The 17,700-nt window shown below is 45.6% G+C and overlaps 1 protein-coding gene across 1 annotated transcript in view; it reads right to left on the bottom strand.

Moving 5' to 3' along the window:
- Window positions 1–17,700, bottom strand: part of LOC308667994 (retinal guanylyl cyclase 2-like) — a 44,911-nt gene that overhangs the window by 10,307 nt on the left and 16,904 nt on the right. Inside the window, exons 8-13 of the mRNA XM_081327657.1 lie at window positions 16,308–16,388; window positions 13,317–13,493; window positions 9,679–9,835; window positions 6,397–6,560; window positions 1,919–2,065; window positions 229–392 (exon numbers count right to left, since the gene is read on the bottom strand). Coding sequence (XP_081183783.1) covers window positions 229–392; window positions 1,919–2,065; window positions 6,397–6,560; window positions 9,679–9,835; window positions 13,317–13,493; window positions 16,308–16,388 — 890 coding nt within the window. The remainder of the gene's footprint in view (window positions 1–228; window positions 393–1,918; window positions 2,066–6,396; window positions 6,561–9,678; window positions 9,836–13,316; window positions 13,494–16,307; window positions 16,389–17,700) is intronic.

The raw sequence follows: 17,700 nt of genomic DNA, 5'->3' as shown, positions 1-17,700 counted from the left end.
AGGGTCACTTCATCAAAATTTGGGTACTTGCCAATCCTCACCAATGGGGGAAGCTGGATTTGCTTAATAGCTGCCTTAATCACTTAACAACCACGGCAATACAAGTCATAAAATCAGGTGAGAGGCCCTTAAGATGCTTAACCAAGGAAATTCCGGATCCATTTGTAGTCGTAAGTCGAGGACTCCCTGTACCTAGAGGAGAGAGAGGCTTGATGGCTTTGCACTTACAAGGGAAGCATCTGCGACAGCAGTTGCTCCGTCTTCTGCTTTTCCGCCTCCAGTTCCTCCGTTCTCTTTCGGATTAATTCTTCCAAGTTGCTGGAATAGTTTTCTAACATCTGCAGCATGGAGTCCATGATGTTCATCCGTTTTCCTTTGTTGATGGTTTTGAACTTGAGGAGGCAAAGACAGGAATCAAGGATGGATTTCGGAGTGCAATGCTGGTCAGTCCACCAGAGAAAATATAGCTTTGATAGGCTAAATCTGCATTCACTAGAAATAAGCCATCCCCTATCAATGCAGAACCTACTAGACCAGCCCAAAGTCACCCAGCTGGCTTTCACGCCTAAGGCGGGACTAGAACTCACCGTCTCCTGGTGATTGACCCCAAAATCACCCAGCTGGCTTTCATGGTTGAGGCGGGACTAGAACTCACCGTCTCCTGGTGATTGACCCCAAAATCACCCAGCTGGCTTTCATGGTTGAGGCAGGACTAGAACTCACCGTCTCCTGGTGATTGACCCCAAAATCACCCAGCTGGCTTTCATGGTTGAGGCGGGACTAGAACTCACCGTCTTCTGGTGATTGACCCCAAAATCACCCAGCTGGCTTTCATGGTTGAGGCGGGACTAGAACTCACCGTCTTCTGGTGATTGACCCCAAAATCACCCAGCTGGCTTTCATGGTTGAGGCGGGACTAGAACTCACCGTCTCCTGGTGATTGACCCCAAAATCACCCAGCTGGCTTTCATGGTTGAGGCGGGACTAGAACTCACCGTCTCCTGGTGATTGACCCCAAAATCACCCAGCTGGCTTTCATGGTTGAGGCGGGACTAGAACTCACCGTCTTCTGGTGATTGACCCCAAAATCACCCAGCTGGCTTTCATGGTTGAGGCGGGACTAGAACTCACCGTCTCCTGGTGATTGACCCCAAAATCACCCAGCTGGCTTTCATGGCTGAGGCGGGACTAGAACTCACCGTCTCCTGGTGATTGACCCCAAAATCACCCAGCTGGCTTTCATGGTTGAGGCGGGACTAGAACTCACCGTCTCCTGGTGATTGACCCCAAAATCACCCAGCCAGCTTTTATGGCTAAGGCGGGACTAGAATTCACCGTCTCCTGGTGATTGGCCCAAAGTCACCCAGCTGGCTTTCCTGCCTAAGGTGGGACTAGAACTCCCAATCTCCTGGTGATTGTCCCAAAATCACCCAGCCAGTAGGACTAGAACTCACCATCTCCTGCTTTATATCCTGGTGCTTTAACCCAACTGGGTCTCAATACAATAAGTAAAAAGGTAAAGGTTCCCCCGCACACACGTGCTAGTCGTTTCCAACTCTAGGGGCCGGTGCTCATCTCTGTTTCAAAGCCGAAGAGCCAGCGCTTGTCCGAGGACGTCTCCATTGTCATGTGGCCGGCATGACTAGACGCCAAAGGCACACGGAACGCTGTTACCTTCCCACCGGAGTGGTCCCTATTTTTCTACTTGCATTTTGACGTGCTTTCGAACTGCTAGGTTGGCAGAAGCTGGGACGAGTAACAGGCGCTCACTCTGCTACGCGGCACTCGGGATTTGACCCGCCAAACTGCCGACCTTCTGATCGACAAGCTCAGTGTCCTAACCCACTGAGCCACCACGTCCCTACATACAATAAGTAGCTCCATATAATAAATTTTAATCAACCTAACGAGTCCTAACCTGTTCAAAGACCTTGTCAAACGTCGGCCTTCGTTTCGGCACTTCACTCCAGCACTGCTTCATCAGATGGATATATTCCAGAGGGGTGTTTTCCAGTGGAACACTTGGCCGGAACAAAATCAGGGGGTTCTTCAGTTTGCTTATAATCTCTGAGCCAAAGGGGAAAAAAAATCACAAAAAAGTCCTTTTCATCAGAGGTTGAGTCACTAATAATTCCTCTCTTCCCAAGAGAACCGACGACACGGCTTCACGTGATTTCTCAGACGCAGAAAAGGGGTTAATTCATTGTGCAGGGAGTCCTCGGCTTACGACCACAACGGAGTCCCAAATTGCCGTTGCTAAGTGAGACATTTGTTAAGGGACTCTTGCCCCATTTTACGACCTTTCTTGCCAGAGGTTGTTAAGTGAATCACAGTAGTTGTTTAAGTTAGTAACCCGGTTGTTAAGTGAAGCTGGTTTCTCTGTTGACTGCTAGTCAGGAGGTCGCAGAAGGGGATCACGTGACAACCCCCCCCAAGGACACTGAAACCGTCATAAATACAAGTCAGTTGCAAGCGTCCAAATTTGGATCACGTGACCCTGGGGATGCTGCAACGTTCGTAAGTGTGAAAAATGGTCATAAGTCCCTTTTTTCAGTGATGTTGTAACTTTGAGCAGTCACTAAATGAATTGTAATTTGAGGACTACCTATACAGCTAAAGGTTTTTCCTTCCTTCCTTCCTTCCTTCCTTCCTTCCTTCCTTCCTTCCTTCCTTCCTTCCTTCCTTCCTTCCTTCCTTCCTCCTCCTTCCTTCCTTCCTTCCTTCCTTCCTTCCTTCCTTCCTTCCCTTTCTTTATTTTCTATGTTCTGTATTAGTTTGAGTTCATTTTTGTTCTCCTTAAAACTTTTAATCGTGTGTGTGTGTGTGTGTGTGTGTGTGTAGCAAACAAACAAAGAAATCGATAAATAAAATGGTTTAATTCATAACCAAGTTAAGGGTGTTGCATGACCCTGACCCCACATGTCACTCTTAGGCTTTCTTTAGAGTGACAACTTATAATCCATGTTGTGCATGATGGCTGTGTACGGAACTATTGTAGCCCTCTCATTACACGATTCAGGCAGCAACACAAAATCCTAGAGAATTTAGAATAACAAGAGTTGGAAGGGACCTTGGAGGTCTTCTAGTCCAACCCTCTGCTCAGTCAGGAAACCCTACCATTTCAGACAATGAGGATGTTTTTTATTATGTATTTATTAAAACCGGCATGCCAGCCAAGTCCGGACTGCCCCCGACCTTCGTTCGTTTCGCCAGGACCTAAAAACCTGGCTCTTTGAGCTATCTGGCCTGGACTGAGGGGTTTTAATGATTTTAAATTGTGATTTTAACTTTTGGGGGCTATACTTAATTTAATTTAATTTTTATTTTATATTGTATTGTTTTTAAATTTTGCCCTGTAAACCGCCCTGAGTCCTTCGGGAATAGGGCGGTATATAAACCGAATTAATAAATAAATAATAAATAAATAAACTCTTCACGGCTCTAGGCAGCTCAGAACACTCAAAAAAAGACCTCAGCATAAAATCAATGCAAGGTAAGATCAAACACAGCAAGGGAAGGGAAGGGAGCCATCTGAACTTAGAAGAAGGGAAGCTGATCAAGGGTTCAAGCTGTCCCCAAAGGCCAGACATAATGAAGGGGCCACTCTAAGTCCACCCTGGGGAAATAGTTTGCCTCAGTTGGTCTGCTGCTAGGCCTGGCCCTGAGGCTTCTTTAAAACAAGGCTCTCCAGCCTTGGCAACTTTAGTGGATTTCCACTCTCAGAATTCTGGGAGTTGAAGTCCACAAGTCTTAAAATTGCAAAGTGGCATGGCTGGCTGAGGAATTCTGGGAGTTGAAGTCCACAAGACTTAAAGCTGCCAGGTGACACGGCTGACTGAGGAATTCTGGGAGTTGAAGTCCACAAGACTTAAAGCTGCCAAGTGACACGGCTGACTGAGGAATTCTGGGAGTTGAAGTCCACAAGTCTTAAAGCTGCCAAGTGACACGGCTGACTGAGGAATTCTGGGAGTTGAAGTCCACAAGACTTAAAGCTGCCAAGTGACACGGCTGACTGAGGAATTCTGGGAGTTGAAGTCCACAAGACTTAAAGCTGCCAAGTGACACGGCTGACTGAGGAATTCTGGGAGTTGAAGTCCACAAGACTTAAAACTGCCAAGTGACACGGCTGACTGAGGAATTCTGGGAGTTGAAGTCCACAAGACTTAAAGCTGCCAGGTGACACGGCTGACTGAGGAATTCTGGGAGTTGAAGTCCACAAGACTTAAAGCTGCCAAGTGACACGGCTGACTGAGGAATTCTGGGAGTTGAAGTCCACAAGACTTAAAGCTGCCAAGTGACATGGCTGACTGAGGAATTCTGGGAGTTGAAGTCCACAAGACTTAAAGTCGCCAAGGTTGGAGACCCTTGCCTTGAAGACTCAGAGCGCAAGACAGAGACGGTGCTGTCCTTGGTCCTGAAACTCTAATTTACAGACAGCTCCACAGAAACGGTTGTCTTTGACTTGCAACCATTTTGTCATGGTTCCGTCTAATGAAACACTTCAAAGAACCTTCAGGCATTGTTTATTCAAAAAAAGTCTGTAATCATGAGAAGAAAGCGTCAGCACGGCATGTTGAAATGCCAAAATCTGAATTATTGCCCTCCCTTCAGCACCTAATATCTGGCACAGTTCCCTTCTCCAACTTGCAGTCAAAATCACATTCTCCAATCAGTCTGAAGGGCAAAGCTTTGCTTCCATTCTATAACTCACCATTTCTTATCTTATTAAAAATAAGCGGGGTAACCTTCTCCTCCCCCCCCAGCTTCATCTAATTCTAAGAGCAAAACAATTTAAAGGAAAAGGCTGCCTCTTATACTGTCAAAGCAAAAACATCCAACGTTTGCAGCATTGACACTTTTGTTTAGTGACTGTTCAAAGAGACAATGGCAGTGAAAAAAAAGTGAATAACAGAATAACAGAGTTGGAAGGGACCTGGGAGGTCTTCTAGTCCAGCCCTCCGCTCAAGCAGGAGACCCTGTACCATTTCAGACAAATGGTTGCCCAATCTCTTGTAAAAAAAACAAAAACCTCCAGTGTTGGAGCATCCAGAACATCTGGAGGCAAGTCGTTCCACTAACTAATCGTACTCAAAGTCAGGAAGTTTCTCCTTAGTTCTAGATTGCTTCTGTCCTTGATGAGTTTCCACCTCTTTCTTCGTGTCCTGACTTCAGGTGCTTTGGACTGAAGAATAGCTTGACTCCCTCTTCTTTGGGGCAACCCCTGAGATACTGGAAGACTGCTATCATGTCCCCCCTCACCCTTCTCTTCATTAAACTAGACAAACCCAATTCCAGCAACCGTTCCTTGTATGATTCAACCTCCAATCCCCTAATCTCCTTTGTTGCTCTTCTCTGCACTCTTTCTAGAGTCTCAACATCTTTTTTACATCGTGGTGAACAGAACTGGATGCCATATTCCAAGTGTAGCCTTACCAAGGCCTTGTAAAGTGGTATTAACAAATGTTGCAGCATCCCCACAGTCATGTGATCAAAATTCAGATGCTTGGCAACTGCCTTGTATTTACCACCGTTGCAGCGTCCTGGGGTCACGGGGTCACCATTTGTAACCTTCCCAGCCAGCAAAGTCAGTGGCAGAAGCCAGATTCGCTTAATGACCGAACGGTTCACTTAACAACTGCAAGTGATTCGCTTCACAAGTGTGGCAAGAAAGGTTGCAAAAAGGGGCACAACAAGCTCGCCTGACTTAGCCATGGAAATTTTGGGCTCAGTTGTGGTCGTAAGTTGAGGATAATAATAATAATAATAATAATAATAATAATAATAATAATAATAATAATAATAATAATAATAATAATAATAATAATAATAATAATAATAATTAATAATAATAATAATAATATAAGGTAAGATAAGATAAGATAAGATAAGATGAGATAAGATAAGATAACCTTTATTGTCATTTTTTTTTATTGTGGGCACAATGGCACACATCAAAAATGAAATTTAGCTGCCCGTTCTCAAAGTGAAACACATACATGACACACACATAAACATATTAACACACCTAAACATAATAATAATAATAATAATAATAATAATAATAATAATAATAATAATAATAATAATAATAATAATAATAATAATAATAATAATAATAATAATGTAGGAGGTCATCTAGTCCAACCCCCTGCTCAGGCAGGAAACGCTACACCATTTCAGACAAATGGCTGTCCAGCCTCTTCTTAAAAACATCCAGTGTTGGAGCATTCACAGCTTCTGGTGGCAAAGCTGTTCCACTGGTTAATTGTCCTCCCTGTTAGGAAGTTTCTCCTTAGTTCCAGGTTGCTTCTCTCTTTGGTTAGTTTCCATCCGTTGCTTCTACCTGTAGTACGGAGTTAAGAGGGGGCTTTAGGAGCTGCGGAGAAAGATCTGAACAGCAAAGAGCTCACCTTCAGCTGACAGTTCCTCCGTGCAATAGGGAGGTCCTCGGAGTATGACTTCTTGCAGAATAATGGCAAAACTGAACACGTCGCCTTGCAAGCTGCCTTTGGGTCCCAGCTGAGGATCTCTGAGTAATTCAGGAGCAGTCCAGAGCAATTCTTTAACAGAAAGAAAGAAAGAAAGAAAGAAAGAAAGAAAGAAAGAAAGAAAGAAAGAAAGAAAGAAAGAAAGAAAGAAAGAAAGAAAGAAAGAAAGAAAGAAAGAAAGAAAGAAAGAAAGAAAGAAAGAAAGAAAGAAAGAAAGAAAGAAGAGAGGGAAGGACAGGAAAGGGAGGGAGGGAGAAGGGGGGATGAAGAAAGAAAGAAAGAAAGAAAGAAAGAAAGAAAGAAAGAAAGAAAGAAAGAAAGAAAGAAAGAAAGAAAGAAAGAAAGAAAGAAAGAAAGAAAGAAATCAAAACACGGACCCTGTTAGTCAGCAAAAGATTCTGCCAGGATTGCCCTTTTTAGCCCAGATCTAACAATACAGATTTATAAGAAGTTGGAGAGCTGTTTTCTAACTCCGGGTTAAGTTTTCAGGGCATTGCAAGTTTGAAGCGCTTCCAACGTGGTGTAAGTACTATTGCTTCCCTGCAGAGCATTCTGGGATTGAAAGTTATCCGTGCATTCACTCGTTAGAACTTTTATGGCTTTTGTTTTTATTTTTGTTTTTATTTTCTGGTTTCTTTTGTCGGTGAATTTAAGGCTATTGAAAACAGGAGGATAATTGAGATCCTTTCCTTCCTTGCTTCCCCTTCCCCTTCCCCTTCACTCCTCCCTTTCCTTCTTTCCTCTCTCCCTCCATCTTCCATTCCCTTCTCTCCTCCCTTCCCACCCTCCCTTCTTTTCTTTCTTGTCTTTTGTTCTTTTCTTCTTCCCTCCCTTTTCCCTTCTCTTCCCTTCCCTCCCTTTCTCCCTCTTCCATTCTCTCCTCCTTTTCCTTCCTTCCTTCCTTCCTTCCTTCCTTCCTTCCCACCCTCCCTTCTTTCCTTTCTTGTCTTTTGTTCTTTTCTTCTTCCCTCCCTTTTCCCTTCTCTTCTCTTCCCTTCCCTCCCTTTCTCCCTCTTCCATTCTCTCCTCCTTTTCCTTCCTTCCTTCCTTTTTTCCTTCCTTCCTTCCTTCCTTCCTTCCTTCCTTCCTTCCTTCCCACCCTCCCTTCTTTCCTTTCTTGTCTTTTGTTCTTTCCTTCTTCCCTCCCTTTTCCCTTCTCTTCCCTTCCCTCCCTCCCTCTTCCATTCCCTTCTCTCCTCCTTTCCCTTCCTTCCTTCCTTCCTTCCTTCCTTCCTTCCTTCCTTCCTTCCTTCCTTCCTTCCTTCTCTTCTCTTCTCTTCTCTTCTCTTCTTTCCTCTCCCTTCCCCTTCCCCTTCCTCTTTTCCCTCCCTCCTTTGATGTTTTTAAGCAGAAAAGTCGTCTGAATGGTCATCTCTTAAAAATGTACCAGCTGCTTCTGCACCAAGGGTGGGGGTCAGGCTAGAAGACCTCCATGGTCTCTTCTAACTCGACAGTCTATCTCTTCATTGCCTCTTTCTCTACTCCACAGTATCCTAAAAACGATATCAACATAATATATTTCCGCTGAATTCCATTTACAGAAATTCACCCAAGTGCTCAATTTCTTCCTTACGGAAAACAAAAAACAGGCCAACTGCTTGTAAGTCACAGTTTACCGTGAGACGCACGGCAAATAAATTAGATACAGGTAGTCCTCCACTTACAACAGCTTGTTTACTGACCATTCAAAGTTACCACGGCACTGAAAAAGGTGAGTTATGACCGTTTTTCACACTTATGACCTTTGCAGCATCCCCACGATCACGTGATCAAAATTCAAATGCTTGGTACAAGAAATGGAAAATCAGGCTATCAATCTATCATGGTGGGCACATTTACAAATGCAAGCTCGATATGGTAAAGATGTTAAACTGTATGGATTTTATAAGGAACAAACTGTGTTCGATAAGATGTTGTTAACTCCTGATGAGAAACTAATTAAGAAAATGTATAATTTTCTATTAACTTTCAAAATGGAAAGCGAACAAGTTAAAGAAACTATGATAAGATGGGCGAAAAATTTTGAATACAATATAGAATTAGCGAAACGGCAAAATTTATGGGAAAGAAATTACAAACTGAGAATGTCAACTTCCTACGAAGGAAATTTATATAAAATGTCTTATAGATGGCACTTGCCACCAGGAAGACTAGCAAAAATGTTCAAAAACATGTCAGATAGATGTTGGAAATGTAAACATAGGTCAGGCCCTTATTATCATGTTTGGTGGACTTGTGACAAAGTGTTATTGCAAAAAGATAATACATGCCTGGGCTAGAAAAGATGTTGGGAGAACATGTAGATTTTAAACCTGAACTTTTTTTAATTAGGTATAATGCCAGAAAAGACTAACAAACAAAGCATATATTTGATTTTGCATGTTCACAACAGCGGCAAGAATTATATTTGCACAATACTGGAAAAACGAAGGAATACCATCAGATGAAGAAATAATTTTTTTAAAAAATACTAGAATGCGCAGAGATGGACAGACTGGCTATGAGACTGAAAGAAAAAGAAGAAACGGAATATTATCAAATTTGGGACTTATTTTATTTTAACGGTTGCAGCGTCCCGGGCTCACGCGATCCTCTTTTGCGACCTTCTGACAGGCCAAGTGTCAGGACCCACCCCAAACCACGTCTTAGGAAGACAAAACTCTTGGAGCCAAATCTTAGTCCAAAAGGAATCTTTACTATGACATGCTTGGTTGTAGGAATACAAGACAGGACTTAATATTGTTCTACAAACTAAAACCTTATAAAGAGTTCCCAGTTCAACCCCCCCCCCCTTAACCCCATTTGGTCAGTCCCCCATCATTTACCTCGTATCATCCATCTCATGGGAAAAAGGAACTTAGGACCCTTCATGTTTATTTCTCTCTTCCGTGACACAAGCTAGATGCTCCTACCCTAACCCCCCCTTTTGTTCCCCCAGTTCAAAAGGCTCCTCTTTTCCTTTGAAATGCCTAATACAGGCTCAATACACATTCGTTCCCTCCTCCTCGGGAGATGGCAGAATCCAGGAACATTTTAAAACATACATTTATGAATATGATATAAATGGATTCTGACACCAAGTCAATAAGGGAAGCCGGATTCACTTAACAACTGGATTACTGACTTAACAACCGCAGCGACTCACTTAACAACGGTGGCAAGAAAAGGTCGTAAAACGGGGCAAAGCTACCTTCGGCAGAGGCCTGACCCTGGGCGACTCCCTGGGCCGCTAGTAGCTCCCTGTAGCCATAATCGGTGATTTTCAACACAAACCGTCCATCCACCACACAGTTGCGGGATTTGAGGCGCCCGTGACTCAAAGCCTGGCTGTGTAAGTATTTCATGCCCTGGAAACAAAAGGAAAAAAATAAATAAATATAAAAATAAAGCCTTGGCATTTTCCTCTGGGCCCATAGAAGAAACACGTAAAAAAAAAAATTAAACAAATCCACCTTCAGAAATGGGCCCTCAAGATGGTGGGCTCAGGACAAGCTGGTTTTTATGACGGACCTGGGTCGTCGTTTTGCAGAGTGGAGGGCTGGGGAGTGTGGGCCACGCTCCAAAATGAGGAGACATTGGCAGAGGGAAGGTAAGATTTACATCTCTTCGGCTCCAGAACCATCCAGTGTAAGACAAGATGGCAGCCAGGATTGCCTCGACCCTTCTATTTATTTATTCATTTCGATTTATATACCGCCCTTTTCCCGAGGGACTCAGGGCAGTTTACGGGGCAAATTAAAACAGTACAATATATACAGGTTAAAATAAAATTAAATTAAATAGCCCCAAAATAATTAAAAATTAACACCTTAACCCCAAAACCCTCAGTCCAGGACGGCAAGCTCGAATAGCCAAGTTTTCAGGTCCCGGCGAAACGAGTGAAGGTTGGGGGCCATCCGGAGTTCCACCAACAGCTGATTCCAAAGGGCAGGCGCACCCACCGAGAACGCTCTCCCCCTGGGGATCGCCTGCCGGCACTCCGTGACCAGCGGCACCCTGAGGAGGCCCTCCCTGTGGGAACGCACAGGACGATGGGAAGTTGATGCTGGCAGCAGGTGCTCCCAAAGATAGTCCGGACCCAAGCCATTTAGGGCTTCATAGGTCATCACCAGCACCTTGAATCTCACCCGGAGGGCAACCGGAAGCCAATGCAGCTCGCGGAGAAGAGGTGTTACATGGGAGTATCGGGAAACCCCCATCACAACTTGCGCGGCCGCATTCTGCACCAGCTGAAGCCTCTGAGTGGTCCTCAAGGGCAGCCCCATGTAGAGAGCATTGCAGTAGTCTATCCGGGAGGTCACAAGCGCATGAGTGACTGTGCGTAGGGCGTCTCGGTCCAGATAGGGCCGCAACTGGCGCACCAGGCGAACCTGGGCAAAAGCCCCCCCTGGCCACGGCTCTTTATGATCTTCCAAACTGAGCCGTGAGTCCAGGAGGACGCCCAAGTTGCGGGCCCTATCTACGGGGGGTAACACCTCACCCCCCATAATTAACGATGGAATAGACTGGTTAATCCGAGATGCCGGTATGCACAGCCACTCAGTCTTGGCGGGATGCACCTTTCGTTCTAAATTCAGATGGAGTCAGGTTGACATTGGATGCATTCAGTTCCGTGAAGACGATGAATGCTTTAGGTAAGTTTCCTCGGCTGAAAGAATCCGGAGTCACATCCGAGAATTTTAGGGGCCTTTTGCAAGCTGGAAAAAGTGCTTTAAGCAGGATGGTTGGGCATCCATCGACTGCTTGACCGTGTCTATCTACCGCCTTGGGATTAAAGGTACGGTAGCATTTCAGAGCTGTGTTCACTTAACAACAACTAAAACAACAACAACAATAACAAAAAAAGTTGGAAGGGATCTTGGAGGTCATCTAGTCCAACCCCCTGCTCAGGCAGGAAACCCTATACCATTTTGGACAAATGGCTGTCCATTCTCTTCTTAAAAACTTCCAGTGTTGGAGCATTCACAGCTTCTGGAGGCAGGTGGTTCCACTGGTTAATTGTTCTAACTGTCAACTGTAAATCGTTCTAACTCAGGGCTGTTCAACTTTTTCACACCTTGTACCACTTTTAGGATATGGCAACATTCGAGTACCACCTGTCGCCTAGCAAGGTGTCAAAAACTAATGAAGCATAGGTAGTTCTCAACTTACAACAGTTCGCTTACTGACTGTTCGAAGTTACAATGGCCCTGAAAAAAGTGCCCCCCAAGCCACAGCCGAGCAAGACACCTGCCTGCCCGCCTGGCGGTGCTCTTCCTCCTGTCCGAGGTTTTAATGGTTGTGAGCATTTCTGTTGAGGATTGGCAGCGGGGGTGGGGTGGGGGGGGTGTTTGGTTTTTATCCCCCCCCTTCTGCTGGGTGGTTGCAGCAGGTTTTGGTCGCTTCCCGTGACCCTGGGACACTGTGATTGTCATAAATATGAATCGGTTGCGAAGCATCTGAATGTAAATCACAAGAGCCTGGAGATGCTGCAACATTCCAGCTGATCGGTGCTTCTTCTGGGCTCAGTAGAAGCGCCAGGATTAGTGCAGAGCTCCGGCTGGATCCTGGCGCTGATCCTGGCGCTTCTGCTGAGCCCCGACAGCCCTGCAGCTCCAGCCGTCTCTCGCTCTGGCTTGTGCGGTGCTGCCCCCGGTTCAGCTCATTCCCCTCCCCCGCTGCCACTTCTCTAGGATGGTCACATACCACCTGCCAGGTGCCAACGTACCACAGGTGGTACCCGTACCACTGGTTGAAAAGCCCTGAAATAACTGTCAATTCCTCTTTAATTCCGGGTTGCTTCTCTCCTTGATGAGTTTCCATCCGTTGCTTCTTGTCCTGCCTTCGGGCGCTTTGGAGAATAGCTTGACTCCCTCTCCTTTGGGGCAGCCCCTGAGATATTGGAAGACTGCTATCATGTAAAATCAGGTCAGCCACAACCGTTACAACTTACAACCATGAAGGGCAGGCCCCATTACGGTCATAACCTGAGGACTACTTGACATCTAGTTCCCTTCAGGATCGCCTATTACATCTGCAGGACACGTAGCACTGACTTTTCAATCTGGATGAAACAGACTTTCAATCTTTTCTTAGCAGAATATCAAGGTCGGAAGGGACATTGGAGGTCATCTAGTCCAACCCCCTGCTCAGGCAGGAAACCCTGTGCCATTTCAGTCAAATGGTTGTCCAATCTCTTCTTAAAAAATTCCAGTGTTGGAGCACCCACAACTTTTGTTCCACTAAATAATTGTTCTGTCAGGAAATTCCTCCTTAGTTCTAGGTTGCTTCTCTCCTTGATCAGTTTCCATCCGTTGCTTCTTGTCCTGCCTTAAGGTGCTTTGGAGAATAGCTTGACTGCCTCTTCTTTGGGGCAGCCCCTGAGATATTGGAAGATTGCTATCATGTCACCTCTAGTCCTTCTCTTCATTAAACTAGACCTACCCAATCCCTGCAACCGTTCTTTATATGTTTTAGCCTCCAGTCCCCTGATCATCTTTGTTGCTCTTCTCTGCACTCTTTCTAGAGTCCCAACATCTTTGTTTACATCGTGGTGACCAAAACTGGACAAAATATTCAAGAATGGTTTACCAGTGCCTTATAAAGCAGTATTACCTCTTTTTGTGATCCCGATTCTCTGTTAATGCAGCCCAGGATTGCATTGGCTTTTCTGGCAGCTGCAGCACACGGCTGGCTCCTATTTAAGGGATTGTCCACTAGGACTCCGAGATCCCTCTCACAGTTACTACTATTGAGCAAGGTACCACCTATAAGGTATCTGTGCATTTGGTTTTTCCGGCGATAGGGTCTTACTGCCACAGCAAATTGAGAAATGAGAGGGAGACTTACTTTAATTAAATCCATCAAAAGGGATGATTTAAACATCCAGTCTAACTTTATGTCCATGTTTTGTAGCAAGTCCTGGAGGCTTCCCCTGGAGCAGAAACCCATCACAACCGCAGAAAGACCCGTGTCGGATAAAAGGCCTAGAAAGGGGTTGACATTCTCATGGCGTAGCTCCCTCATCTACAGACAAATAAAAAAAAAGAACAAGGAGGTCAGTCTAAGAAAATACAGGTAGCCCTCGACTTAAATTTCTGCTGCAGAGCGAGACATGGGCTAAGTGAGTTATGTGCCACTTTAATGACCTTTCTTGCCGCGGTTGTTCAAGTGAAACATTGTGGTTGTTACATCAGTAACCTGGTCGCTAAGTGAATCTGGCTTGCCCGTTGACTTTGCTGGCCAGAAGGTCCCAAAAGGAGATGGCGTGACCCCCAAGGACAATGCACCCGTCATCCTGCCTGAGCAGGGGGTTGGACTAGATGACCTCCCAGGTCCCTCCCAACTCTGCTATTCTGTTATTCTGTCATATGAGCCAGCTGCCAAGAGAGCCTGAATTTTGGTCATGTGACCACGGGGGATGCAGCAAGGATCGTTCAGCGTGAAAGACAGTCCTAAGTCACATCCTTCAGTGAAAAAGGCCACCTTGGCACCCTCAACATGGAAGCAAAAGTCCTAGGGAGATTTGATCCGTTGACCCTAAAGTAGATCAACCCTGACTGTTCTTTGGAAGGACGGATCCTGAAGCCGAAACTCAAATATTTTGGCCACCAAATGAGAAGAGAGGACACCTGGGAAAGATGGAAGGAAATAAGAGAAGAGGAGAGCAGAGGAGGAGATGGTTAAAAAGTGTCATCAACGCAACGGACATGATTTGGGACAAACTCCAGGAGACAGTGGAGGACACGGGTGTGCCGTGGTTCATGGGGTCACAAAGAATCAGAAAACAACTTAGCAACTGAACAACAACAAGAAGAAGATGAGACTTCTCAGATACATGGACTTCTGCTTCCACAATTCCTCACTGGCTGGAGAATTCTGGGAGTTTCTTGGAATTCTTACGGTTTTCTTCGTTTATAACAAAATATGAAAATGCAAAAGCAAATAGTAAGGGACAACAAGAGGGAAAGGGGAAAAGAGAAAGTGTGGAGAAGGGGAGGGAAAGAAACGAAAGGCGTTGACTTCCAACTCCCTCTGTTGCAGTAAAATAAGACGTGAAGATTGAATTTCAGTAGGAACGTGTGACAGTGAGAGCTGGACCCTAAGGAAGGCCGAGGGCCGAAGAACGGGTGCTTTCGAATTGTGGTGCTGGAGAAGATTCTTGAGAGCCCCTTGGACCGCAAAGGAGATCCAATCAGTCGATCCTAAAGGAAATCAACCCTGACTCTCCTTTGGAAGGACGGATCCTGAAGCCAAAGCTCAAATCCTTTGGCCACCACATGAGGATTCCTTGGAGAAGAACCCAACATTGGCGAAGATGGAAGCCAAGAGGAGAAAGGGACAGCAGAGGAGGAGATGGTTAGATGGGGTCATCAACACAGCAAACATGATTTGGGACAAACTCCAGGAGAAGTGTGGGGGGGAATGGGTGTGTGTGTCTGGTGTGCTGTGGCCCACAGGATTGTGAAGAGTCAGACACAACTTAGTGACTGAACAAAAAGAAGAAGATGGGACTTCTAAGAGGGGTGGACTTCAACTCCCAGAATTCTCCAGCCAGCATGGCTGATTGGGAAATTGTGGAAGTAGAAGTCAATCTATCTGAGAGGTCCCATTTTCTTGTTGTTGTTCAGTCACTAAATTGTGTCTGATTCTTTGTGGCCTTGTGGACCATAGCACGTCAGCCCCCCCCCCCATCCTCCACTGTCTCCTGGAGTTCATCCCAAATCATGTTCCTTGCCTTGATGACCCTATCTAACCATGTCCTCCTCGGCTGTCCCCTTCTCCTCTTGCCTTCCATCTTTCCCAACATTGGGGTCTTTTCCCAGGAGTCCTCTCTTCTCATTTGGTGGCCAAAATTTTTGAGCTTCAGCTTCAGGATCCGTCCTTCCATAGAACAGTCAGGGTTGATCTCTTTTAACTGATTGAATCTCCTAGGACTGGGGTAGGCAGCCTTGGCTCTTTTATGACTCGTGGACTTCCCAGAATTCCTGAGCCAGCCATGCTGAAGGGAAAGGGAGAGTTTCCAAGCTGAGCCATGCTAGCTCAGGAATTCTGGGAGTTGAAGTCCACCAGTCATGAAGGGGCCATAGTTCCCCCATGCTGGCTCAGGAATTCTGGGAGTTGAAGTCCACAAGTCATGAAGGGGCCATAGTTCCCCCATGCCAAATCAGGAATTCTGGGAGTTGAAGTCCACCAGTCATGAAGGAGCCATAGTTCCCCCATGCTGGCTCAGGAATTCTGGGAGTTGAAGTCCATAAGTCATGAAGGGGCCATAGTTCCCCCATGCTAGCTCAGGAATTCTGGGAGTTGAAGTCCACCAGTCATGAAGGAGCCATAGTTCCCCCATGCTGGCTCAGGAATTCTGGGAGTTGAAGTCCACCAGTCATGAAGGAGACATAGTTCCCCCATGCTGGCTCAGGAATTCTGGGAGTTGAAGTCCATAAGTCATGAAGGGGCCATAGTTCCCCCATGCTAGCTGAGGAATTCTGGGAGTTGAAGTCTACGAGTCATGAAGGGGCCATAGTTCCCCCATGCTGGCTTAGGAATTCTGGGAGTTGAAGTCCACAAGTCATGAAGGGGACATTGTTCCCCCATGCTGGCTCTGGAATTCTGGGAGTTGAAGTCCATGAGTCTTAAAAGAGCCAAGGTTGCCTACCCCTGTGGACCTAGGACTTTTGCTTCCATTTTGAGGGTGCCAAAATGTGACTTATGACTGTTTTTCACACTTATAATCCCTGCAGGGAATTGATGTCCACCTGTCTTAAAGTTGCCAAGATTGGGAAACACTGGGTTAAGGTGTGTGTGTGTAGGGCCCAATTTGCTCTCTCCCTTTCTACGTACCTTGGTGAGTACGTGGGTTGAGCGTGGCTTCCAATCAGTGGTCAACGCAGTCTCCATTTTTTTCAGCCATACCCAGTTCCCCTGTCCAAGCAGAGCAAATCTTTTAAAACCAACGTTCATATAACTATGGGCAGTTCTCGACTTACGACCACAAATGGCACCAGGACCTCCTTCACCAAGCAATCATTAAGTGAGCCATAACTGATTTTGCAAACTTTTTTACTGGGATCCTTACGGGAATCCCGCGCTTGTTAAACAAATCTGGCTCTGCCAATTGATTTTGCTCATCAGAGGATCCCTGAGAAGTCACCAGTGGTGATCAAGTGATCCCGGGGCATTGCAACCATTGTAAATACATGAGGTTGCCAATAACTTGAATTGCGATCTCTTGAGTTTGGGGACACTATGACGGTTGTAAGTGCAAGGACCATGGATAACTTCAGCCATTTGGATGCTACCAAGATAAACGGGGATTAAGCCCAGACAAAGAAAATAACTTGAGAAAACACCCCAGACTGATCCCTCCCTAGTTCATATGAAAATAAAAGTGGGAGGAGTATATTCAGACTTGCAAGATTTTGTTACTATCGCTGTCAACGCATCAGATGCTTTTGCATTGACAACAGATGGAGATGGGGAGGGGAAGGAAGGTGCATGAGAGTCTAGCTAGACATAACAAGGCTGAACCTAGTGTGAGAACCAAGGTTATTGAAATAAGAGAGGATAAAAGAATTGGCGGGCTGGAGAGCTGGAGAGGAAGCCCTCGCTTCAAACTAATTGGGGAAAGTGATTTATGACTGTTAATTGGAGGAGGGAATTGTGCTTTGATACTATGTGCTCAGGGGAGGGGAACCCAGTTTTTGGCTTCGATTGGGTTAGTGCTGATGCTATGCTTACTCAAATAAAGATTCTTTAAGGTAACAATGCCTCGAAGTTCTTTGAAGAGTTTCATCTGTCAGAACCATGACAAAAGCTTTACAATAAAAGATCTAATAGTGGTTAAGGCTCCAGACTAGACTCCAGGAGACAGTGAGTTCTAGTTCCTGCTTTAAACAGGAAAGGTAGCTGGGAGACTTTGGGCCAATCACCAGGGACAGTGAGTTCTAGTTCTGCCTTAGAGGTGAAAGGTACCTGGGTGACTTTGGGCCAATCACCAGGAGACAGTGAGCTCTAGTTCTGCCTTAGAGACAAAAGATAGCTGAGTGACTTTGGGCCAATCACCAGGAGACAGGGAGTTCTAGTCCCACCTTAGCCATGAAAGCCAGCTTGGTGACTTTGGGCCAATCACCAAGAAACTGGGAGTTCTGGTCATGCCTCACCCATGAAGGCCAGCTAGGTGACTAGGCAAATTACCAGTAGGCAGGGAGTTCTAGTTTTGCTTTAGATACGAAAG

Source organism: Vipera berus (assembly GCF_964194415.1).
Source record: "Vipera berus genome assembly, chromosome: 4".
NCBI classification, from domain to species: domain Eukaryota; kingdom Metazoa; phylum Chordata; class Lepidosauria; order Squamata; family Viperidae; genus Vipera; species Vipera berus.
This window is presented reverse-complemented; position numbering and strand designations above follow the sequence as displayed.